Source organism: Aspergillus stella-maris (assembly GCF_047715825.1).
Source record: "Aspergillus stella-maris strain CBS 113639 unplaced genomic scaffold BDV14scaffold_62, whole genome shotgun sequence".
NCBI classification, from domain to species: domain Eukaryota; kingdom Fungi; phylum Ascomycota; class Eurotiomycetes; order Eurotiales; family Aspergillaceae; genus Aspergillus; species Aspergillus stella-maris.
In genome coordinates this window covers 76922-101192 of record NW_027396856.1, presented here as the reverse complement: position 1 = coordinate 101192, position 24271 = coordinate 76922, and the positions used below count along the sequence as shown (strand labels likewise).

Here is a 24271-nt window from a genome sequence, read left to right as displayed (position 1 = left end):
CCTCAGGAAAGAGCAATCACCAAGAGGAATGTTGGTTTCGACCTTCAAGAGTTACTTTGACATCGATAGGTATCCAATCCATACAATAATGAGGCAGGCTCGATAGTTCCCGGTCACGAACACGTTGAAGGTCCCATCGATCGCTCACGCCAATCAATAGATTCTTAGCTGCTAAAGCCCATGCAGGAGGACGGTTGGAAGTACACTGGTGGACTCTCCTAAGCGGCGTGAGAGCTATGAGAACATAAGAATGGAAGAACCCTTTCACGAAAGAGGAGGGTACGGTCCAGTCCCGTCGGCCTTGAGTCGCACCTACTATTTCCAGTTGAGGCGCCATCGCGTCACAAAGGAAGGGGCGACCAATACTCCTCGAAAGAGGGAAGCACGACGTTCCCAAGCTGGTCGCACCTGCCATTCGCAGCGCTGTCATGATGTCCGAGGAAGGAGCAATCGACTGACGGCACCTTCCCTAGGATCTGGATTTGTGTATCACGAATCAGGAAGGGGCGACTGTTGGCCCGGGCACAGGGCGCATAGTACCGACATGGCGACTAAAGTCATCCTAGCGAGGATCTCTCATCAGCGATACACAAGGTCTGCCAGAGAGGTGCATATCGCTCATGCGGGGGTCGTCAGTCTTCCAATGGAAACATAGACTGCTGTCCAATAATAGATGCACAAGCCATCGCGGTTTGTTTGTTGATGACGGCCTTACCTCCACGGCGAATGAATCACGTTATAGATATTATGTACCAGGCAGAAACATAGCAACGTGCATATGGAAGCAGGTCAGTATAGAGTTTTCCCAGGCTGGATGATCCGCTCCCGCCCGCAGCCGCACGGAGTGCCGAACCCAGCCCTACGGATCTACTGAGAGTATAGAAGTATCACAATGATCGCCATAATTTTCATTACCCATTATCAATGTTGCCAGTTCATATTCCTTTCCTCCTTTGCTGGTTCGAATCCGGCGACAAAGCCCGTACTAATTTCGCTAGGGAATCCCTACCATCTATGCGAGGGATAACGAAGCCTTTCTCTCCTTGCAAGATTGTGCTGGGCGGACGTCACTCTTAGGGCTGCATTAGGCAGCATAATATCCCTTTCATCTGGTCGGAGTTGCTGGGATGATTGCGTGCATCAACAAAGACATCACCATCAGCGATCATTGTGTCAGTGGCGATCCGATCGAGACTTGGATGGGCCATTGCGAATAAATTGGGTACAACAATTGCGGAGAAACGGGATACGGCCCACTTTCGCACCCATCAGAGTGCACCACGACACTCAAGCCCTTAAAAGTAGATGTATTGCACGAGACTAGTCGATTCCATCTTTTTGTTTATCCCTGGCAGGAACAGAAGATGTCATCACAGGCACAGCGTCATAGCGCAAGGTCAATGGTAAATTACAGTATTGGGGTTGCAGCTCGGATCTCGGAGCAATCCTCCGGAGAAACAAAGAGCCAATGGGATCAAAGAACGACGGCGCAGCGTGGCGCAGGATGGCGGTGCAGTCTGCTCTGATTGGCGGCCTTACCAGGCGCTCGTCACGCTCGTCACAGCGAAGATTCCAGACGAAAGAGATGAAGACTCCTTGCTGGATAATGACACAATCATGTAGAGTGAAGTTATCTGATTTGGTGACTTGGATTAATGAAGGAATTCACGTAATCATAATGAGAGCAGTGTTGAAGTAACATATGAAGAGTAAAAGATAAATAAAGAACGGAGATACGGAGCCAAGTGAGGCAGGCTTGGCATACGTACATAAGAACAGTCAAGCCTCGCCCTGCCCGTCCCAAGAGTTGCTTCTCCTTCCCAAGACTTTCTCATCTCTTCTTATCTTCCATCTCTCATCTCACTCTCAGCCTTGCGCTTCTTTCCATCTTCCACCTCAAACCGACCATCGATTTTTGGTCTTGAAATACATGCGTGAGTACTCCCTTTCTCTATCCTCGTATTCATCGCGAATACGAATCTCCACCATCTCCATCCATCCCTGTGTTTGCCTCACTTACAAGCCCTGGAGATGTGTTGAAGATTTTTGCTTGAACTGTCTTCAGAACTTTTGATCGATCGTTTCTAATTATCTATTCTAGACCGGATTCGTTCGTGGGCGAAAGCTCACGCCTCGACTGCCTCCGCCTCCCAACCCCAGACCTCTTCCCCAGAAGCAGGCGACCGGCCTGACGAACCCGATATACGTAACCAAAATGGTCAAGTGAATAAAGAAGCCGGTGGCCCGGAGACGTGTGCACCTACCGATGAACAACCTCCCAAGCAGGGTCTCGTCCCTCGCATGAAAGCCGGTAGCGTTCGTTTCGTTCGCCACACCAAGACAGCACTATGCCACAGCTGGGTCAACGTCCTACTGGTCTTCGTACCGGTCGGAATCGCCGTTGAGGCTATCGGCCTCAATGCCAGCATCATTTTCGCAATGAACGCGGTCGCCATTATCCCTCTTGCCGGATTACTGAGCCATGCTACCGAGTGCGTGGCCAGCCGTATGGGTGACGCTATTGGAGCCCTTCTGAACGTCACATTTGGTAACGCCGTCGAATTGATCATTTTCATCATTGCTCTTGTCAAGAATGAAATTCGTATCGTCCAGGCCTCTTTGCTAGGATCTATCCTAGCGAACTTGCTTTTGATTCTTGGAATGGCCTTCCTCTTTGGTGGTCTCCGCTTCCAGGAACAAATTTATAACAGCACCGTTACCCAGATGAGCGCTTGTCTACTCAGTTTGGCTGTGATGAGTTTACTCCTGCCTACTGCGTTCCATGCGTCTTTCGCCGACACCGACAACGCCGACCGTACTACGCTCAAGGTGTCTCGCGGGACCAGTGTTGTTCTCCTCTTGGTGTACATTCTGTACATTCTTTTCCAGTTGAGAACTCACTCCTACCTCTACGCCAGTATTCCTCAGCAGATCATCGATGAGGAGTCACACCCCGGTCTTTTGGCTGATTTCATGGACTCTTCATCCGACTCGTCCAGCAGCTCTTCCTCGTCTGACTCTGACGACACGACCACATCCTGGAAGACCGCTAAGCGCATCAAGCGTGCGATGAAGTACAGAAAGCATCGCAAGGCTAGCGTCAGTTCTCGCAACACTGCCTCTCCTGAGACAGTCCAGAAATCGTCTACCGTCGATGTGTCATCCTTGCCTCCACTCAAAACAAGCTCGACAAGTGCTTCTAGCCCCAATCAACGCGACGAGACTGGTTCCTACATTGGCGACAATCTGAACGAGAAGAACGATCCCTTGTCCAGAGATTTCGGTGATGATGGTATCTCCAACGCCGATGCGATGACCACTATTAGCCGATCTGATGCACCGCAATCGCGTGATTTCGGACAAGGTTCTTCTATCCGCATCGACGAAGGTGACAAGAAATCCAGGCGTGAACGGAAGAAGGAACGCAAGGCCAGAAAGGATAGCAAGGCCCAGCGTCCCCCTCTACCGCATCCAGATGTTCAAGCTGCTCAGGCTGCTCAAAACAACCGCGTCGCCGCTCTATCTGTCGAACAAGGTGAGGGATCCGACATTCCCCGGAAGTGGTCTCCCTTCCGCCCTGGTCTACCGTCTCTGTTGTCAAACACTGTCTTCAATAATCCCCCGATAACGACTCAAGACCCTATGGGCAACCTAACTGGCTTGCGACGCACGCACTCGCTGCCTTCGCTTGCTCAACGTCCTGCCCCTCAACGACCAGCCCCCGTGCGTCCTCCCCCTGTTGGAAACGCCGTTCAATTTGCAAGAGTTGCTGCCCGCCAACCAGCGGCTGTCACCCCTGCCGGCACTACTCAGGAAACCCAGGAACATGCGGAGCCAGAGATGTCGCGCACTGCCGCCGTCGTCATGTTGCTCTTGTCCACTGGTCTTGTCGCAGTCTGTGCTGAGTTCCTTGTCGACGCTATCCCTGAGATGATTGAGAGCTCCAGCGTCAGCGAAGCTTTCATCGGTTTGATCATTCTGCCCATTGTCGGTAACGCCGCAGAGCACGTCACTGCCGTTACCGTCGCCACGAAGAACAAGATGGATCTGTCAATTGGTGTTTCGGTCGGAAGTAGTATTCAGATCGCAATATTTGTCACTCCACTCGTTGTCATTCTCGGTTGGTGCATGGACAAGGACATGACACTCTACTTCACCATCTTCGAGACCATTTCGCTGTTCGTTACCTGTTTCGTCGTCAACTTCCTTGTTCTCGATGGCCGCAGTAACTATCTTGAAGGTTCGCTACTTATTGCGGCATACATCATCATCAGTGTTGCCGCGTTCTTCTACCCCGACAATGATCATGCCAGCGGTCTCGGTCAAGCTGGTTAAGTGGTGTTACAACACACTGACTGGTTCAAAACCACCTCCGGTATTTTATGGCAGCCTGATTGCAAGCTAGCTGAGCTGCTGCATCTTGTGTTGATAACATTGCGATGAGAGTCGGCTCGTCAAGGTGCCATTATTTGTCCCTTATGGACTTTTTGCTGTTTTATCTAGTTTTGTTCCTTTATCTATCCTAAATTGGAATCACAATTACAAATCGCTTTTGCAGTGATATTCTTAAGACTCAAGTGCCCTCGTAGACGTGTGTAGCCAGGATTAGCTGCGTAAACAGATATCGGTCTGGAAAGGGAACACCCATATTCCTTCATCGGGCAAGTACGTAGCTCGGGCTCCCTTTCCGGGCCTCACCTCATGTTAATCAGTCTCCGAAGCCACTCTGCGCAACCGCAATGGCTAAGCTGCGGTTGATATGGACCTCCAGTCTCCTCACATTTCCATTGGCTGTTCTATAAGGTTTTTGTAGAATTTTGGTCGGGGGGGCGCCCACGAAAGAGCACCTCCTCCGGCGCGGATATATATTTTCGCAACCGACCTTCAAGACCCCTACACAACTTTTACAACCAGCATTACTACGTCAAGCTCTGGAACGAAAATGCAGATGCCTGACAATCGTCACAAGACTTACAATCGCACCCGATGACACGCGATAGAATACGCGATACAAAAGTTGGACACCCACCACAACGCAACAAACTGGATTGTGGCTCAGGTCTCGCACCAGCCATATCTTGGCGACAACAACACAGCCACTGGAGAAACTACACGTGGCTTGACCGAAAATGCCTCAGACTGAGGGAGGCAGAGACGGATGCTTTTGCCTTGCACCATCTCCACCGTCATCTCAGCGCTATGGATCAGTTTGATTGCTCATGAATCAATCTGGATCCTGGAGTCTCCAGCCATACCGTGGCTGATGCTCACTGGAGCGGTGTGTGGCTGGTGAGGGGCACCGAATCCCCGATTGGCTGGCTATTTGGAGGACAAGCCACAGCTGCAGCCCCTGTGTGGCGCCAAGACTTTTGGCGCTGCGCCTGAGGCCGCCGTTTGGGATAGGGCTGGTCTTGATACAGCGCATTGCTGGATGAATTGGAACAGTATCACGTCGTCGGTTACAATGATAAGACATCATTCTCAGTTGATTTGCCAGTATTTCCCCTCAGTATCAGTCTCACCCTATCTGTACGACACGACCAAGCCACAGGAGAAACCGTTGGCGGCTGCTAGTTCTCGTTAGGGCACTTTTATGCTGCTGCCTAGTTGCTGTATCTCCATGCTCGATCTGCACCTGTACTATTTTCTCTAGCCACGCCGACTATTGACAGGGTGGATGCACCCGTTCTTAGCGCCGGCTCTGCCTGTCTCGTGTTGTGGCAGCCGTTCGCTGACGAATGGCTGTGCAGGCCTTGCCTTGTAGGGCCCGCGGCCAGCGGTAATTTCGCATTGCGGATTCGATGTCGACTCTGGTGATGACGGTGATGGGTCTCATCATCTGTTTAGTAGTTTCTACACGTATCACTATGCAGATTGCAGCACAGGGGTTCAGGAGCAAGTGAGCAAGTGAGGCTGGTGGGGGTTACTATTCAGGGAGCCTAATCTATGCCCCTCCATCGTGAGGTGGGAGCATTATTTAAAGCGCGACGTTGTCGTTTACTCTCACTCACACCATCTGTGTTTCTCTCACTGTCCACCCCTCTGTTCTATCCTACTATCTGTCCTCTACATTCCATTACTCGAAAGCGACCAAAGATGTCCTACTACGGCGAATCATCCGGCTACTACGGCGGCGAACGCCCACCCTACGAGCGTCCTCCCTACGAACGCCCCCCATACGACCGTCCCCCCTCAGACAGACCCCCCTACGACCGCCCTCCCTATGAAGGCTCCCGCTCCTACGACTCCCGCCCACCATACTCGCCCGCCCCTCCCTCAGCCCGACCCCCCCAGTACCCCCCTCCCCCCCTCCCCATCGGCTGGATCCAAGAATGGGAACCCTCTGCCCGCCGCGCCTTCTATGTTGAGACCTCCACCGGACGCGCGGAATGGACGCTCCCTGAGGCTTTGACGTACGGCGAGGCATCCCGCGGCGGACCCGATTACTACGCTGCTCCCCCTCCCCCGGCGCCGTATGGCGAATCCCGTGGACCAGAGGGGTACCCGCCTCCTGGACCTGAGTATGGAGGTGGTTACGGAGGCGGCGAATACAGCGAGCACAAGGAGAAAAAGGATAGTGATACTGGTAAACTTCTTGCTGCTGGTGCGGCTGGTCTAGCGATCGGTGGTATTGGCGGAGCGATCTTGGGACATGAGCTTAGTATGTTTCTTCCTTTCCCATCCCCCATTGCACTTTCTATGTATGGATCTGGGCTGTGCTAATGTTATGTTTTTTTTCTGTAGCTGAGGACGACAACGAGGAAGAAATCCGTGAAGCCCGTGAGGAGGGTTACGAGGAGGCCCGCGAGGATTTCTATGAGGAGCACCATGATGAGCCGCATTATTCGGACCATGACTCTGACTAAGGAGAGTCTTTGCATCTTGCCGAGTGATGGAAATTAGTGTTGGAGGTTTCTGGGTTCGCCTTTACTCTTTATATTGACATAGCGAGAATACTGTCTTGAATCATTGGATATTTTCGGGCTTACGTCGGGCTTGTGATCTCCCTTATCACGCATTACTAGTAATATAGAATCCGGGGACCGCGGGGGTGTTTCAAGAGTAAATCAAATTGAGTATCACAGGCTCAATACGGAGCATAGACTACAGAGTAGACAATACATAGAAGGACCTGAAGACGTCAATCTGTCCTCATCTCCATGTTCCCAGTCATGTTCGCAATTTTCGAGCGAAGGAAACCCCAGACCCACACCAGCTCTTTTCCTCTCCGTTCTATCCGAGCTGCTGGGACGACCATCTCAGATTGGGATACGAAGTAAACAGTTAATGAAGAATGTCCTTCTTGTACTTCCCCAAGTCTATCCGGCTATCTAGATAGTAAATGACTACCTTGAATTACAGACATCTTATCCCCGATGAGACTTCGTTGATTATAAGGTTACTGCACAGTGACCTCAACCAGGAACAAAGCAACAACACCAACAACGAATGCAAGGGATACCACCAGGTGGAGTCTCAGCCCCTTACATATATTATCCCCTTTCCTCAAAATCCAAGCAACAATATGACATAATAACCCCGAAACACCTCCAAAACACCCACCCTGAAACATCCCCGCTGATCATGATGTAAACGTCCTCACCCCTGGCGTCGATCCACAATTAAATATCTCCACCGCACCAAGGTACTGGACAAAAGATTATAAATAGCGCTGCTCTTGCTGTTTCCCCGCGATCGGGAGCGCTATACTAGCTTACCTGACTTTGTGAATCTACGGTTCGAGCTTATATTTACTGTTTATCCTACCTATTGATATTGAATTGAGATCGGTTGACACCGGATAGTCAAGATGGTCGTTTACGTATGAAACCCACTTAATCTCTACCGCTGTTGTTTATTCTCCAGGCGAGTCAGGAGAGTAGAGATCGCATGCTAAGATGTTGAATCTTCGACAGGGGATTATGGTCGGGTATCTCGACGAACAAGCCTATACGAAGGTTAGCGATAGTATCGAGGAGACGTACGCCACTCTATTCATTCCAATCAACCGAACCAAACCTTTAAGCCATCTTCGAGACTAATTGAGATGCAACCACAGAATCAAATCCAAATTCGCCGAAAAAGGCGCAAACATACAAGAGATGCCGCTCCTCGCGACGCGATCGAATCCACCGAGTCATTTTACGCAGTATGTCCATGCATGGTTCACCTTTTATCTTCGCTTCTCCAGTTTCTTTTCGTACCTCTTATTACAAAGAGTGTTGGGACTAATTATTCTGACGCAGGTGGAACTTCCCCGACGGCACGAGCGCAGATGAAATCAGAGAGACTGTGCAGTTTCCCAGGGGCGTGTTCTTTCTCGTTGATGAGGCGCCGGAGAGGTTATAGGGTGTTGTATAGTTCGGGGAAACGAGTGGGCTGGGTTACCTGTTGATTGAGCATGGAATTTTGTACTTTGTGACTTGGAATATTACTTAAGAAGAGACTAGGGAGTTCTGGCTATGATGAAGGCTTCAAGACCCATGTCTATTCCATGACGGGAATCGAAGGGAGAGGAAGACTTGTAACAGTCGTCTTGTGGACTGCTTTTGTGATACTTTTGAGACAAAGAGCCCTGTTACGGGATCTCTTAGGGTCTTATCTGCCTGGTGGCAGTAAGTGGAGTAAAGGAGGTTTTACCACAGGGGTTCATTCACATTCGCAACCAAGTCTTTGATAAATGCTCGTTTTTGCTATTCGATTTGAATTCGAGTATGAACCAGAAGGCCTTTGTCGTTGTGGTATAAAAGCTGTACAAAAGCCCGAGTGGGACGTGGTTTCTGTTAGAAACAATAGCAGGATCAATGAATTGGGGGAAGGGGGCGCGAATCCGACTGTTAACATGAAACAATTATAAAGAAAACATTGGAAATGCAGGATATGATCACTCTATAAAGTCAAGCAAACTTCCATTACCTTCCATGACTTTCCATTAGCTTCATCGTCACTTAAAGATCCTCGAGTAAACGACCAGCTTCGTCCACCAACCTTTGTTACTGTTTCAGACTGATTCAACACACCCCGGAGTCCATCGCATTGTGGAAATTGGAATCTGGCGTCCCGGCAGAGAGAAAATGGGCAAGCTCGAGGAGCTGGAAGCAAGGTTAGAAAGGCAAGAAACCCAGATACTGGATCTCCAACGAGAAATGCAAGACATTAAGGACAGACTTCCTTTCAACATGCCAGTGCCCAAAAAATCCTGTTTCCCCGACACCGAGCCGTTCCAACACCACTTTCTCTCCACATATAAGCGTGACAAGCTGGGTGCTGCTGACGAGAAGGATGAGGCCTGGATTCAAGCGGGTAAACGGTACATCAGAGAACATGATAGCCCGTGTGGAATGTCATGCCTGAAATTTGTCCGGTGCCGCTGGGGTGTTGACTGCAAAGTCTTTGACTTTTGTTCAGACGATGCTGAGCTTTATCAGTTTGGTAAACGTACTGACCACTGGGTATTTAAGGTCCTTTACGGGGTGCACCCAATTACTGCACGTGGAATCAGTGAGAGGAGATCGATACTGTGATTATTGGGGGAAAGGCTGCTTGCTAACTGGTTATAGATTACGATATCACCCTGAAAGCTTTGAATATGCATGCCCGGGATGTTGCAGACACTTGGCGCCAGGTGACTGATGCATATGAGGAAGCCTTTCAAGTTTTCGTAAAGACTTTGGAAGATCACGACTACCAGCAAGACTGGTTAGTCGACGCGGAGTCCCCGATCACCGCGGCATATGAAGCCTTCCAAAAGGCTGCCCGCAGCGAGGTTACCCCTGTCTGCCCTTGAACAACTCACATCTGGCTTGACAAGGCCATAAGCCTGTAGCGGTGAGGTTGTCTATTCTCAGACGCCGGCTCTAAGTGCCTACTATTACCTATTATTGGCAGTGCTTTATACATGGGATCTGAGCCCAACGTAGCTCGCCCGTCTCGTAGTCCGGTTCCATTCTAACTGCAATGGCATTATCATAAAAATAAGGCCCATTATCCAAGCCACGGCTAAAATTTGTGATCGGATCTTACACAGTAGCTTTCTTTGGGGTGTAGGATAAAGACAAACGAATCAACAAACAACTGCCCACCCAGGCTACATTGATTAAAATGCTGCCCCAGACACCCAGTTTCCTGACATCGTTTCAACTCCCTCTCTCTCTCTCTCTCTCTCTCTCTACCAGTAAATCCCTATCTGCGCAACTGTTTTACGGCGCAAGGCTTCCCTTCGATTCCCTGTCCTTCGCGAACCTCACCTCGCCTCCAACCACGCACTAGTACTTGACGGTCCATAGATATTACTTTTAGCGATAGCAACAAGACGCCATCCGTACTGCCCAAGGTTGCTGCAACCTCGTACCACATTTCGACAACGACAAGATGACGAAAGGCCAAAGTTCAAACAACGAAGAGCAACGCGAAAGCCGAGAAGTCTCCCATAGGAACAGCCCTGAGGATGCCCTATCAGGAAGCCTCGAGAGGTCACTATACAGCGTTGTGTACGCTAAAGAGCTCGAAGGTGGAAGCGAGAAGGAAACAATCCAGCAAGCAAAGGCCGCGCTAGAGTCTGCGCGATACGACGACGAAATTGATGTCCAAGACGCCCATCACGGTTATATCGCAGCCAATCCTGAGGGACGAAAGTATATCGAAACCATGGATGAGGTCAGGATAGCCAGGTCAAATCTCGCAGGGCTGAAAGAGTTAGTGTCAAAGCTGCAGCCGAGGAACGAGGTCCTGGAGCAAGAGAACAGTGAACTGAAGCGCATGGTCGAAACACTGAGGAGCGGTTGCGATGACATCAAAAAGATTCGTGAACGCTTCATCTGTGTCCATAGACGGGATCATATGGGGGATAAAACGCCAGGGAACTGGAAGATTATCACAACTGGTAACGATGTTGCCCACGGGGGTTATTGTTTTCTCGACGCGGACTTTTACCACCAGTATGTTCCCGGTTCTCGTCGCGACATCCATGTGTATAAGAGGCTATACGGACTGTCGCCTTTGGAAGTTATACGTCTCGGTAGGTCTTACATCGACTTCGAATATCTTCATGATAATAACAAGATCATATAGAAGACTCCGAGACCATTGGAGCACTGAACAAGCACGCAAAATGGGTCGCCAATGACGCCAGGGAGGTTTCTGATGCCTACAAGGAGGCCTTCGACAAGTTCATCCATCGCTTGAAACAAGACATGCCGGCAAAAGGAGGGATGGGGAAAGACGGATCGAGGATTCGCGTTGCATATGAGAAGTACCAGGATTTGAGGGTCAAAGCCGTGGACGACTACGAACGAAAACAGAAGGCAAAGCCCAAAGTTCAAAATGCGTCTTATCAGAAGTAATGTATTTCTGTGCCGCTCTAAAAAGGAGAGGGAATTTTGGTATGATATACCTACCTCCGACATGGGTGGCCCTGGGTCCCTTGGTGTTTTGGGTAGTGTACTAAGTTTTCTTTTCATGTGGACTTTCAACTGTATGAATGGAGTGTTGGGCATATAGCGCAAGTATGAATAGTGATAGATAGATGTATTCAAGCTTATTGAGAAGAGGCTGGCGGTGACCCCTCAGGTCTCTAATAGTACAGGCCAATTGCATTTCTTTCAACGGAGCCCATTATTACCTATGTATCCAGCAAGCCAGAAATGAGATCCAACTACCGCAAGTCTTCTGTTTATTCAGGCTTCTTCGTTACATGATAGAGCGGGGGTCGCGGGAATTGAAGTATCTTAAGCCCAACAGTGTCGTGCTGCACCACCCTGGCTGTCTCGTTACCCACCCGTAGCAAGCTGATACCTCTGCACGCGCCTTGTGCGCTTCCCTCTAAAGACATATGATTTCCCATAGTCAACGATATCGATCGCATCTCATTTGGAGCCATGCTGAACTCGGAGGGCCTAGGGGCCAACCGCTGTTACGCTTATCACTAGAGCAATGGAATAAATCGATTCATGAACAGCATAAGTATGGAGATCAAATTACGAAGTTCAGGTTCCCTTCAGCGCTGCGTCTACTGCCGTCTGGACGTCGTCCTTGGTGCCATCCTTCTTGATCAGAACGCTGGCCATGACAGCCTGAGTACCGCCGTTACCCTCGCGCCAATCTCTGATCCAGCTAGGAACCTTTCCTGCATCAACAAACCACTTTATACTTGGTATCAGGCCCTGATTTCATAGTAAGCCGACGCTGAGAAGGAACGGGTCACAAGGTCGAGGCATCTTCCTTCCTTTCATACTCCAATGTCTCCCACTGCCACTTGTCCGGCTGCCATGAGGACCCAGAAAGTTTCCCAGTGGACAAATCGACCTTGGTCACTGTTCTTGCGGTCGCACTCAACAATGGGAGACAGCCGCCAACTCTTTGAGTACACGTCTGGTCGATGACTGTGAGTTGAGAACTAGGTTTCACTTGGTGCTTATGCGTCTTGGCAGAAATAATGAGACCTTGCGTCTCGCCGAACGTCATGGAGAGTTCAACGTTGACTCCATAAAGGCTGCCGCTGCCAAGTCAATCGGCAGGCGTAGGGATCATGTCAAATCCTCACCAAACTGGCAGAAGGAGGCTTTAACCGCGTCATCCAAATTACCATGCACGATGATACTGAGGTCCTCGCTCGGCTCCCTATCCTTCGCCTGTTCCAAAAGGCTTGACGGTGGCCAGCGAGGTGGCGACGTTGGCTCTTCTCCGCGCACATATATGACAGATACAGATTCTGCCGACGCTATTCGGCGACCCGCACTGAAAGAGATGGCTTGGTTGAAAGCGCATGGCCGTTCGCGCTTTCCATTCGAGCGAGCCTATCGCGAAGGTATAGGGTATCAACTATCAGCCCCGAGCGATCATGAGCGATCCCTCGAAAGATACCTCGATATTGCTCCAACTTTGCTTCCTTCAGGTGATGCCGTGACCAAATGGCTGCGCCTTGTCCTTCGGCATCCAGACCTGAACCCAAACAACATCTTTGTTTCGGATGACCTCGACATTGTCGGCTTAATTGACTGGCAACATGCATCCGCTCTCCCACTCTTTCTAGCCGCAGGAATTCCAAAATTCTTCCAGAACTACGAGGACCCGGAGTCGCTCACTTTTCAGCCCCCAACGTCTCCCGACCTAACTGGCTTGGACGACGAGGGAAGAGCCAGCGTTCTAGAATATTTCCGCCGGCGCCACACACACTTCTTCTATCTCGCATTTACGCAACGATTCAATGAAGATCACTTCTCTGCCAGAGAACATCCAACAAATATGTTCACTCGCCGTATCTTCAGCCACGCGGGTGCGCCATGGGAGGGCAATAACGTACCCCTCCAAGCAGACCTTGTGCTGGTCACAAGAGCGTGGGACAAGTACTCTCATCAGCCTTATCCGATTTCACTCTCTCTAGAAGAAGCCGAGTCCATCATGCGTCTTCAGGATACGCAAGAGGATGTAGACCTTGACCTTAAACGGGCTCGGGGTGCTATTGGCATCAGTGTCGATGGTTGGACTTCAAACGAGCATTATGAGCGTGAGATGACGGATTAGCATTGGCCGTTTGATGATCATGATTAGGAGGAGTAAGCTGCATCTCTATATCAAGGATCTCTGCAAGGATTGCTTTAAAGCATCCAGGTTGGCGGTTCTTCGCCCGCAGATAGCCCTTTGGATTTGTTCGGACTCCTTGTAATCGTTGGATAGAACGATTACAGCATTACCTTCAATTTACAATGCCCTAGGCTGTTTTACCTCCAGTCCGCGGCAGGCCGCTAAGTCTTGCCGTGGAGCCATCTCCGCTCCACTCAATCTGTCCTTGACTGTTTTGTGTGTAGGTCATTGACGGCCTTCTATCGCTGTGAGGGACACCTTGTGACAAACACTGTCACCGATGCAATTTAGTGGCGCGGTGCCTTCTAGGACCAATAAGCTGGCTTTAACCAGAGGATGTTAATAGCTTAATACAATGGCTCCGCATCTTAATGCAGGTCAACTTTATTGGAGATACTCTCGATTCACAAATGCTTTCTTTTTATTAAGACCAGCGGCTTTACTTCTGAACGCACTTTGACAGCATAAGTTATAGAACCGCCTTATGCCTTTGCATATCGTGATAGAACCCAACTGAAGTATTGCGTTTGCGTCCTCTCGGGCAAGGATCAGTACTTCTTGGCAGGAGGCTGTGCCAATATAGAAAAAGCAAACATGCATTGGCCCCTTCTGTGCCTTCATAGGTAGGGAAGCTGCAAGGCTGCAAGGCTGCGAGGCTGTGAGGATAAGCGCCCGGTGTCTCAGCCACGCGTCATCGCGACTTCCGAATCCCAAAGCCGGAAAATGCCCCGGACCTATATCTTTCTCTTCTCATCTTCTCATCTAACAATTCATTGTTTAGCAATGGAGCTGGCGGATCAAAGCGAGCATATCCGCGAGGGATCTCTTCCTCAGTATGAGTCTTCAACTTTCCCTTGACAGGCAACCACTAATCGAAAAACCGAAGAGTATTTGAAGGCCGAACGGAAGGGAGAGAGCGACAAATTCTCCTGGACGCGGACGAGATTATCACGAAATATGGCTTGGACGACCTGCGGAAAGAGCTGCGTATGGGCGCCTTTCTTCTTGAGGATCCCGACCACGTTGGATGGGTCGAGGACTTGACAGATGAAGATATGAAGGCTCTTGAGATGGAAAACAAGCACTTTGGTCTACACTCCAAAGAAATGGCCGAGTACACGCGGGACTTTCCGCATGTTTGTGTTGCTGGAGGCATGTTCTGGTAAGACCTGCGACGTAGGTAGATGCGAAGAACCTATGCTGGATACTAAAACATATTCAACTCAAGGCAATTCCTAGAAATACCAAGCCCGCCGCTCATTTACATCGATGATACAGGCCAACGACTAACTTTGTCGGAACGGATTGCCGTTATGTTCACTAGATATGCATGTACCTATTGGGTTTATTGCATCATTGGCTGCTGGTGCGCCGTCCCTCTTCTCAAACGATACGGACACCGCTTTGCAGCATATTGGGCTGTGGGACTGAGACTGGTAGGCGTTGTTGGGGAGAAGATATATCCAGTGTTGTGGTCGAGAACGCTCACTGCTGGGGTTATTGCAACTGCTAACGGGATGTTCTCCTGTATTATGCCCTTACATATTGTGGAAATCAGTCCAGTTTCACGGCGCGGAAGCATCCTGCTCGCCTGGCATGCGTATGTTGCAGGCCCTGAGAAGGAAACTCAACAACCACACTGACATTATGATGTTGTAGGGCTCGGGGTTATGGGGCCATAGTCGGCACGGGGATCCTCTCTGTAGCCAGCAGAGATGATACGTTCTCTCCATATTGGGGTCTAATTCTGCCCTTGTTTGGCACCGCATTGGCGTCCTTTTTAACTCAAGAGTCGCCATATTGGTATATCAACCGGGGGGAGCCACGGAAAGCCTACACAGCGTTGGTCAAAAGTCGAGGAAATTCTGCACAAGCAAGCCGGGACATGTATCGAATTTACGCGTCCAAAGCGCAAAAGAGACGGTCGCGTGGCCAGGACCCCGAAACATCAAGATATGTCCTACAAGGGCTTGCCATTTCAAGTATTCTTCTACTCTCTGGGTTGGCCCCCGAGATATGGGGAATGCTGATATCATTCTCGTGGGGCCGGATCTACGAGAGCAGCTCCGACCTCCTGAGTGCGAACAATGTCCCAATCATGATCTGCGTTCCGGTGTTAGCCACATGTTCTGCGATAACAGTCGTGTTGATCGAGCGACTTGGACGGCGGCGCTTGATATTAACAAGCATGGCCTTCGTGACATGCACGTTTTTTGGCACCATGGTCTCACGCCAGGAACCCACCGAAGGGTTGAACTCGTTTCCCCTGATCGTCATTCATACTGCCTTTATACTACCTTGTTATATAATGTCTACGGCAGGTGAGGTATATGCAGCAGAGATTGCGTGCTCAGTGGGTCGGGGTACGTGATTCTCTCTACCTCATGCTTTCCACCTCTTTAACGCAACTCTAGAAGCCGCAATGGCTCTTATCCAGACCATCCTTGTTCTGAGAGGTGTGATTTCTGCAAACTGGGTCAACAAGATCTTGCCCCAAGTACCTGATTCCGTACCTGCTGATTACACCCGCGCGGCTCCCGCATCACTGTTCTTGTGAGTCGGCCCATTCCATATATCATGATTACTGAGACTGACCTGCTTCTACCAGCGTTGTACAAGTTGTCTTTGTAGTCATCGTTTGGTTCGTCTTGCTTGAGACCCAGCAACGGCCATTAGAAGACATGCGAACCCCCCTCCACATTCCGATCACAAACCGGTTTATGTATCGCGCCCGGGTGTATGCTCCCTATATGGTCAACCGGTATATACTGAGACGCCGCGTGAAACTGGAGTCATTTGAACAGTCCCGGTATAGCTCTGGGACATTACGACTATAAACCTGTACTGCGCACTGCGTTTTAAGCATCCCGAGGATCAAGTTTCAGCTCAGAGATAAAATAGCATTCTTGGATAATTGGAATGAGATACCGCTGTGACAATCATAAAGGCCACGGTAGCCCCCGTCTAAAAAGGATCCACTGGAGCCGCATCTCCATTATCGCAGACCCCAGTTTGCAGCTAGCGCCCTGATCAACAAGGTAGTTGACAATATCTGGTCGATTTTGCCGAACAGCCTCGTATAACGGCGACTTTCCTTCATAATCCTGCGCATCGATTTCAGCACCCTTTTCCACCAAAAGTCGAATCAACCCGATTGATACCCCCTTCGACGCAATCGCCCTATGGAGCGGCCTCCGCCCATCAGGACAAGGGACATTCGGATCCGCGCCCCTCTCAAGCAATATAGCTGCCTTATCTTCCCTATCGAGTTCAATAGCATACTGCAAAGGCGTCATCCCACCGCGTCCCAGAAGATCCATTCTTGCGCCCACCCCCAGCAAACGCCCCAGCGGCTCAACAGACTCCAACCGCGCAATAACTAAATGGAGCACTGTATTCCCGTTCCCATCCTGTGCATTGATATCAATACCCCGTGCAACAAGAAGATCTAGTATATCCAAGAACATAGTGGAATCACCCGGCTCCGTAGCAAGATGTAATGCCGTTTCATCATGCACGGATGTTTTGATCCATGTATCTGCGCCGTATTCGAGGAGGATTAGGACGGTTTCTGGTGACCCTTGGCGCGCTGCGTGGTGGAGCGATGTATGCCCGTTGATCATCCTGTTTGGATCTGCGCCGGATTCGAGGAGGGCTCGGACGGTGCGCGTGTCAATTGGTTGTTTGGAGGATGATGTTGTGAGGAGGAGTTGGGAGCAGTGGTAGTCCTATTTAGTATCATTTAACCCTGGGACCTTGATGAAAAACAAATGGAGAGAGGGTGTAGGTACCATTGGCAATTGGCTCATGTTACTGGGTATATTGAATTGGTGGCTGTTTGTTAGAGAGATGCCTGATACTGTTCGGGGGCCTAGCGAATCACTGAGTTCAATGTCTTCTGGCATGGGGCGAGCTCCGCTGGCGCATTGTATATCGATGTCCTGTGCTTCATCGGCGGATATTTCCCATTCTGAGACTAGGACCTTTGATGCTTTTGGTCGATCATTGGGCATAGGGCTCAGTAGTCCCTGTATGAAACGTGTTCCCGAGAGCTCTATGCCATGCTGAACAAGCACTCTCTCTGGAAAGCTCGCGCCACCCTGATAGTACTCATCTAGTTCATGAAATCCCGGAAAGGCAAGCTTCTTGGTGAGCAAATAGAATAGAAGGCACCCAAGGGACCAAATATCGACAGCATTAGAGTACTCAGATTCTTTCTTCGTATCGAACAGTAACTCCGGCGCCATATATTCGGGCGTACCAACTCGACTTCTCAGACTGGTCTTCTCAGAGAGGTACTTGCTGACTCCAAAGTCTGCGATTTTGACATGGATCGGATCTGCTTGGGCGACGAGGACGTTCTGCGGTTTAATGTCGCGGTGTGCTATGCCCATGTCATGCAGGATTTCAATGCCCTCGAGGAGTTGTCCAGCGATAGTTCTGGCGACTTCCTCTGATAATGGCGAGGGGAAGAATTGCTCGATATCTCCGAGCTCGCAGTACTCTAGGACAAGCGAGACGCCATTTGGGATCTCGAACCAGCCTAGGAATTCCACGAAATGGCGTGTATACTTGGGCCTGCTGTTGTTAGTTTCTGCTCGTTCTGGAAATCCATGGAAGCTCATGTTACCCAACACCTTTGGCTATCCTAGCAGCAGCCTCCAATTCCAAACACCTATTTCCACAGCTCCTCTTGTTATGATTCTTGTTCTGAGTCTGATGGTATATTTCTTTCACCACGCGTAACTGTCCGCTTGTGCTCTCATCAAGATAAACATTCTTATAAACCGTCTCCTTGTGACCGAAGAAGCGTTTGCGCGTCCACAGGGTCGTAACTGAGACATCGGCCTCATATGTGACTTCCCTCCTTCGATCGCCAAGGTCCTTGATCTCAAGCTTAAACGGGAACGTAAGTGACTCGAGGAAATCCATATCTAATCGAACAATGACAGTAGACCTGTTATGGAGTCGACGCAGAAGATGTGGTCTGGCGCTGACGTGAGCGGATGCGCCAATTCAACTAGTGAAACGAGGCTGAGATCTACATACCTGGAGCCCTAGGGCGCAGCCTTGCCCGGATAGGATTCGCTATTGATATGCACGTCTAAGCGCCCGGGCGAAGGACCTGTAGGTTGGATTATCGATATTCCAACCCATCGGGCAAGGCTGACTTTGCTGTTCTGGTTTGCGTCAGCCTGCTTGGCTCGCACCGACCCGAATCTCTTGATCCTTCGTATATCGTGTCTTGTCGGATATCTGTGGATTGCTTGCCTTCACATACCAAACGAAGTGCTGCTTTTGAAAAATATGAGACTATTTTTTTTTATCTTACTGAATTCCAACATCGGCATTTGAGCCCTGTTACCTTCCTGACGGCCGATCAAGATGGACCCAGCATCCCTTGGACTAGCCGTGGCAGGCGTGTTAGAGCTTTGTTTCAAGTAAGCGTACTCACCGAAGCCCAGCACCTTGTTCACATGAAAACAATATTCTGCTTCGATCACCACTTACCTCTACCCAGATACGGCAACAAACTCCTTCTCCTCTGCCGCCAATACAGAAGCCTCGACGCCGAACTAGGAGAAACACTCCTAACAATCCAAGCATCCTGGATAAAAATGGACATCCAACTACGCACGCTCCGCAGTCTGTCGAGCAAGCTCGACACTGTACTCCTAACACTCTACCATGACGCGCTTACGCGGTTAGAGGCAAAGTTGTCCAAGGCAGCTGATAGCTTTCAGGTTTTGCAGGCGAAGGCGGGTATGGCGTATAATGTGCATCAGAAGTTGAAGGTTGTTTACTTGAAGAGGGAGTTGAGCCAGATGGTGGAGGAATTTGAGAATTGGCAGAGGAGATTTGATCCTTCTTGGTACCTTATTAGTCGGATTGCGGATCCGGGGGTTGATGGGGAGTTGAAGGATGTTGCTGGGAGGTCGAAGCAAGTACCTGGATTAGATTTCAACACACAGCAACCCTCGTCCGGGTCGTCTCCTTCTTTGCTTCTCGCGCGGATGAGAGAGTCTATCAAGCAGATCGAGTCGCAGGGCGCCGAGACAAGCGAATCTGTATTCAAAGACGCTGCCGCGCTCTGCACCGACATAGTGAAGATTCAAGGCACGAATGCATATCTAGCCAGGTACAAAAACACAAAGCGGCACGTCCTCCTCGACCCAGCAAACAGACTCGCTATTGGGAACAAGAGTCAAAGCCAGATATCACCCGCTACCGCAAAACTCAACATCCGGGACCTCGCCCGACTCCTCCAGCACATCGATTCATCAACATTCCACCTCCTCCGCTGCGCCGGCGTGGTCGAGATATCAACAGAACAAGGGGCCCAATTCCACCTCCTCCTGGAACTACCAGCACCTCTGCAGACATCAACCCCACGAACCCTCCGAACCCTCCTATCCCAAACCCCCAAATGCTCCTTAACCCAACGCATAAAGTTAGCTCAACAGCTCGCCCGCTCCGTAATGTTCGTCCATGCATCAGGCTTCGTGCATAAGAATATCCGCCCTGAGACGATTCTCACATTCCCGAGCGCGAACCCAGCTGCCTCCAATGCTACTTGCAATATGGACATCGATCCGTCATTCCTCATAGGCTTCGAACTCTTCCGCCGGGCCGAGGGAAGAACAGATAAATTTGGAGACCTCGATTGGAGCAAGAATCTGTATCGACATCCGCTGAGACAGGGTTTGTATCCCGAATATCTCTTTGAGATGAGGCATGATGTTTATAGTTTGGGGGTTTGTCTTTTGGAGGTTGCGATGTGGGAGTCGTTTGTTCAGAGTTCGGATCAGCTACTCAACAAAGACCAGTCGCATTACAAGGACAGCGAGAACGAGACGGATTCCGATTTACCTTGGCCTGGTCTAGGGATTGAGGTAGCTCTGCACGAGAAGGATGCGCGCCGTGCGGCGTTCATAGTCAAGGATCGGCTTGTGGAGATGACGAAGGAGGTCCTACCCGCGTTAGTCGGGGATCGATATACGGGCGTTGTTATTGCTTGTCTGTGCTGTTTGGATGATGGTGATGATAATACGTTCCGGGATGCGAAAGGGTTGGGTCTGCAAGATAGAGATGGGATTATCGTGGGAGTGCGGTATATTGAGAATGTGAGTTTTGATCATTGATGGCTGAGGTTGGACATTCTTTGAGATCAATTTCTGATATGGTATGCTATCTATATAGGTTCTCCTTAAGCTGGAAGAGCTGACTATTTGAACATGAAAGATTCCCAAAGAAAGGCCAAAGCCTTAATCACGAACGAACCTTCCCATATGCTCTCTAGGACACAATGGACATAATGAACACAATCAAAAGCCCAAGAATCCACGCAAGAACACCATTAGCCGGTGAGAGATGACGTACTCCTCTATTGGTGGGTGCCGGCTGTTCTGAAGTATCTGTTGTCGTCTCTGAGCTAGACTCCGAGACTTCGTTGGATGCAGTACTAGTGTCGACATCCTCATTATCGCTGTTGGTGCCGTCGCCATCATGGGCCATTTCCTCCTCCCCAGCGGCAGTAGTGGTGGTATCGTTCTCTGAGTCAGGACCATCGTCGTCCGTTCCTTGGCTGTGATCTTCTGAAGTCGAGACGTCTTCCTCATCATCGTGAGAGCTCGATTCCTCTTCGTCATCATGATTGTTGTCATCATTGCTGTCCTCAATGTCCTCGGGGAAACACCTCTCAAACCAACTAGTCTCATGCTCTGGTGGATTTGAGATAGGAATGGTTTCCCACAGCTTCACAAGCGTCTCATTACACGGTCTTATCGCCTTTGCGAAGCTAATGCCGCCAAGATCAACCATGTTAGGGAAATGAACACTACAGGAATTAGTTTTTACTGGCTCAAATTTGGGTGGTTGATATGAAACAATAATAGTTAGAAGAACTGAGGGGGGGATCTCGACTCAATTGACATACCTCTTGATTTCCCCCCATAGCCACACGTCAAGCGCCGTTTCAATCGTAGAGTATATCTCAATCGGTATCGCAGTGTTGAATTCAATTCTTGTGGCAGTCTCGCCTAGAGCAGGGAGGCGTATTCTATCGCAAAGGCGTCAGACGGTGTTTGGCCGGCCAGTCGATGCTGGAAAGAGGGGGAAATACAGAATACACCTACCTAGATATGTTACCGTACACCTGCGTCGAGGAGGCCAAGGTATGGAGTTTGGGGAACTCAAAGTCAACCCCCTTGATCCCCTCAATGTTCATGCGGAGCCCGTGCAATCCATATTCCTCCTCTGTTGCAGGGTCTCCCGCCATCTCGAGCTCAGGTACTGAGAGACTAGATACCACGTTAGCCGGTGACTGTGCCTAAAATATTAATTTTAACAAACCTTGTGATTTGACCCTCGAAGGTCAGCAACTTGCCCGCCGACTTCAAAACCGGTAGATCAACGTGTAGCAATGGGATTTGGGCAACATCCGGAAACACATGGTCGTCCCGTGCGAAGTAGAATGCGAGAGTGTTCGAAACTGTCTCCAATGACGAGAGGTCAATGCTATGAGGCTAGTCAATGCGCGGAAGATGGAGACTCAACACGGGTTGGGACACTAACCTCTTCCAGCCCCCTTCGAATCCTACATTATTGGCGTCTTGCAAAGCTCCAAGATTGACTTCTCCGTCGGAAGTTGAAGGACCAAGGAGAATGTCACCGGCATGTTCAAGGCTGCCCAAGTTCACGGTCGCAACTCGGTGGACGCTGATAGCGCCGACCTTGACGAGATTAGGAAGGTCCAAGACCCTGAGGGCTCCTGGAACCGCATCCTCGGCGTTCGAAATATTACCAATAATTTCAGTGACGTTTTCCAGGACGAAATCGCCTGAGAAAGTGGAATCGATCACGAGGTTGCCGGTTATACTGGTGCAGCCATCACGGAAAATTCCCAGGTCCCCGGGTTCATACACCGTAAGGATGGGCGGGTTGGTGCGACAATCTCCAGCTATAGTGCCTGGAATGAGAAGAATTAGCAAAGGTTGCAGAGCCATGGCGCGATTGCATGATCTGGTCAACGTACCAAGCGATAGAGCTGAAATCGCGAGCGCACTCGCTACAAGCTGGTAGTATTGCCTCATTACGCTGCGGTATTATGTCCCTGACTTGATAATACGAGAACCAATTCACCAGGTCTTTTAACAGTAGAACTGCGGCACTCGCAGGGTGTAACCTGTCATAAAGGCGAGAAGAAGGAAGGCGCACATTACCACCTACGCACCTGCAAGTAAGCTGGAGCCCCATGAAAAATCGCTGAAACCCTGCCAATAACGCACGAGAAGAACCAGGGAACACAAGTAGGCGAGTCTGCTTGGCACGTTAGACCTGTGCTCAGGCACATAATGGTTGGTCTCGATCTCACGAGCATTTCGAGCCAAGACGCGATCTAGACATTAGCGAGGCAGGCACAGCCCTAGGAGTGGAACTCGATACAACTCTGCCAGCTCAAGGAACTTGATCTCAGATTAACTACCCTCTTGCAGTTGATCACCCAGTCTCTACCTCCCTTTTGGGCCCGGAATGTGTGTTGGGTCTTCCCAGGCGGGCCCATGCAAAGGTTAGTTTCCTTGTTTAACCAATAAAAGGTTCCTTTCTGACTAGGGAAGCCGAAACCCTGGTATTGAACTATCGAATTTTGCCACTAGACCAAAAAGGGTCAACCCTCGTTAGTAAGGGCTTCTATTCTGGTTGTCATGAACTTACATTCGCTCACATGGCCACCACCAGTACCGCCATCGGGGATGGGAGGACCTGCACCACTAGGTCTGGAACTGAAAGAAGCTGAGCACTTGGACAACTTGTCATCACAATCTTTAAGGTCTTTCCAACAGGCATCGGACGCGCCTTGGCAGTCGTCCAGGTCCTTCGAGCAGGCATCAGATGCCCCTTGGCAGTTGCTCAGGTCGGACGTGCACTTGTTATGAAGATCAGTCAGACCCGCGTAGTCCGCGCCACACTACATGTATCTATTCAAAGCATCATGGTGTGAAGCCTTGAGAATTTCCCAGTCTTTTCTCACTGTCACGGTGATATAGTTCTAGTACGCGGTGCTGCCTGCGCCTGCCTTGTAGAAAAAGCAGTCGCCGTCAATCCAACTGCAGGTCCCTCGGGAGATCTCTTGCTGCACTCAATAGCGCACTCCGCGGGGTTGGCGGTTTTCTTCTTTTCTTCAGTATACTGGGTGCCGCGATGGATCTGACCACAGCCATAAGTGGCCATGATGCCGTTGTCGACTTGGACTTCACCACCTGGGGGTGGGCTGCAAGTGGTATCATAGGCCAACTTTGATAGCAAGTCTGGCGAATGTGAATTGCATCCTGATTGGGAGGGGCAGCCGCGGTATAAGGGGAATACCCAGTACTGGATTGCGTATAGGCCTGTCGTGGAGAGAAAGGTCTGATTCGCTGTGTATGGTATATTTGGAGAGTAGCATAAGTGGGCACGGCGGGATAGTTCTGAGCATACGGTATCTTAGGGGTGAAGTGTCGATACCTACCGGGGCATCTATACGTCTTTACCGTGTCGCGTGGTTTCACTTGATATTTTCTGCCTTTCATCTGGTAATCCCTGCCGATGTCAGTAGGTCTTTTGATAAAGACTTTGGATACAGGTCAATGAGTTCTCATTCCAAACCCTTACTATGTGAGATTGGCTCTTGGGAGATCAGGCACACCATGGC

At 50.1% G+C, this 24271-nt stretch overlaps 11 protein-coding genes across 11 annotated transcripts; 8 read left to right on the top strand and 3 right to left on the bottom strand.

Moving 5' to 3' along the window:
• The first annotated feature begins 1763 nt into the window (after nt 1-1763).
• Nucleotides 1764-4563, top strand: BDV14DRAFT_180160 (putative membrane bound cation transporter). The gene is made up of 2 exons (XM_073769868.1): nt 1764-1934; nt 2102-4563. The coding sequence occupies exons 1-2, from the start codon at nt 1931-1933 to the stop codon at nt 4333-4335; spliced, it is 2238 nt and encodes a 745-aa protein (XP_073624552.1). The 5' UTR covers nt 1764-1930; the 3' UTR covers nt 4336-4563.
• Nucleotides 4564-6096: 1533 nt separating this feature from the next.
• On the top strand, nt 6097-6866 carry BDV14DRAFT_203622 (WW domain protein; the record flags this gene model as incomplete). The annotated part of the gene is made up of 2 exons (XM_073774327.1): nt 6097-6661; nt 6745-6866. The coding sequence occupies 2 exons, from the start codon at nt 6097-6099 to the stop codon at nt 6864-6866; spliced, it is 687 nt and encodes a 228-aa protein (XP_073624551.1).
• Nucleotides 6867-7898: 1032 nt separating this feature from the next.
• On the top strand, nt 7899-8349 carry BDV14DRAFT_203621 (uncharacterized protein; the record flags this gene model as incomplete). The annotated part of the gene is made up of 3 exons (XM_073774326.1): nt 7899-7981; nt 8060-8149; nt 8247-8349. The coding sequence occupies 3 exons, from the start codon at nt 7899-7901 to the stop codon at nt 8347-8349; spliced, it is 276 nt and encodes a 91-aa protein (XP_073624550.1).
• A 649-nt stretch (nt 8350-8998) lies between these two features.
• BDV14DRAFT_180155 (uncharacterized protein) lies at nt 8999-9604 on the top strand. Its single transcript, XM_073769867.1, has one exon. It carries the CDS (start codon nt 9075-9077, stop codon nt 9522-9524), a length of 450 nt encoding a protein of 149 aa, XP_073624549.1. The 5' UTR covers nt 8999-9074; the 3' UTR covers nt 9525-9604.
• A 767-nt stretch (nt 9605-10371) lies between these two features.
• BDV14DRAFT_203619 (uncharacterized protein) lies at nt 10372-11342 on the top strand (the record flags this gene model as incomplete). Its single annotated transcript, XM_073774325.1, has 2 exons — nt 10372-11017; nt 11071-11342. The coding sequence occupies 2 exons, from the start codon at nt 10372-10374 to the stop codon at nt 11340-11342; spliced, it is 918 nt and encodes a 305-aa protein (XP_073624548.1).
• Nucleotides 11343-11984: 642 nt separating this feature from the next.
• Nucleotides 11985-12268, bottom strand: BDV14DRAFT_203618 (uncharacterized protein; the record flags this gene model as incomplete). Its single annotated transcript, XM_073774324.1, has 2 exons — nt 11985-12161; nt 12233-12268. 2 exons carry the CDS (start codon nt 12266-12268, stop codon nt 11985-11987), a joined length of 213 nt encoding a protein of 70 aa, XP_073624547.1.
• A 67-nt stretch (nt 12269-12335) lies between these two features.
• BDV14DRAFT_203617 (uncharacterized protein) lies at nt 12336-13521 on the top strand (the record flags this gene model as incomplete). The annotated part of the gene is made up of 2 exons (XM_073774323.1): nt 12336-12361; nt 12429-13521. 2 exons carry the CDS (start codon nt 12336-12338, stop codon nt 13519-13521), a joined length of 1119 nt encoding a protein of 372 aa, XP_073624546.1.
• Nucleotides 13522-14297: 776 nt separating this feature from the next.
• BDV14DRAFT_180152 (uncharacterized protein) lies at nt 14298-16616 on the top strand. Its single transcript, XM_073769866.1, has 6 exons — nt 14298-14414; nt 14468-14743; nt 14810-15181; nt 15241-15944; nt 15996-16134; nt 16190-16616. Exons 1-6 carry the CDS (start codon nt 14305-14307, stop codon nt 16416-16418), a joined length of 1830 nt encoding a protein of 609 aa, XP_073624545.1. The 5' UTR covers nt 14298-14304; the 3' UTR covers nt 16419-16616.
• BDV14DRAFT_203614 (kinase-like domain-containing protein) lies at nt 16521-18513 on the bottom strand (the record flags this gene model as incomplete). The annotated part of the gene is made up of 3 exons (XM_073774322.1): nt 16521-17309; nt 17373-18159; nt 18212-18513. The coding sequence occupies 3 exons, from the start codon at nt 18511-18513 to the stop codon at nt 16521-16523; spliced, it is 1878 nt and encodes a 625-aa protein (XP_073624544.1).
• Nucleotides 18514-18966: 453 nt separating this feature from the next.
• BDV14DRAFT_203613 (uncharacterized protein) lies at nt 18967-20723 on the top strand (the record flags this gene model as incomplete). Its single annotated transcript, XM_073774321.1, has 2 exons — nt 18967-19022; nt 19103-20723. 2 exons carry the CDS (start codon nt 18967-18969, stop codon nt 20721-20723), a joined length of 1677 nt encoding a protein of 558 aa, XP_073624543.1.
• BDV14DRAFT_180140 (uncharacterized protein) lies at nt 20706-22755 on the bottom strand. The gene is made up of 6 exons (XM_073769865.1): nt 22616-22755; nt 22156-22549; nt 21934-22098; nt 21717-21881; nt 21518-21640; nt 20706-21418 (listed from the first exon to the last, which is right to left on the bottom strand). The coding sequence occupies exons 1-6, from the start codon at nt 22671-22673 to the stop codon at nt 20878-20880; spliced, it is 1446 nt and encodes a 481-aa protein (XP_073624542.1). The 5' UTR covers nt 22674-22755; the 3' UTR covers nt 20706-20877.
• Between the last annotated feature and the right edge of the window lie 1516 nt (nt 22756-24271).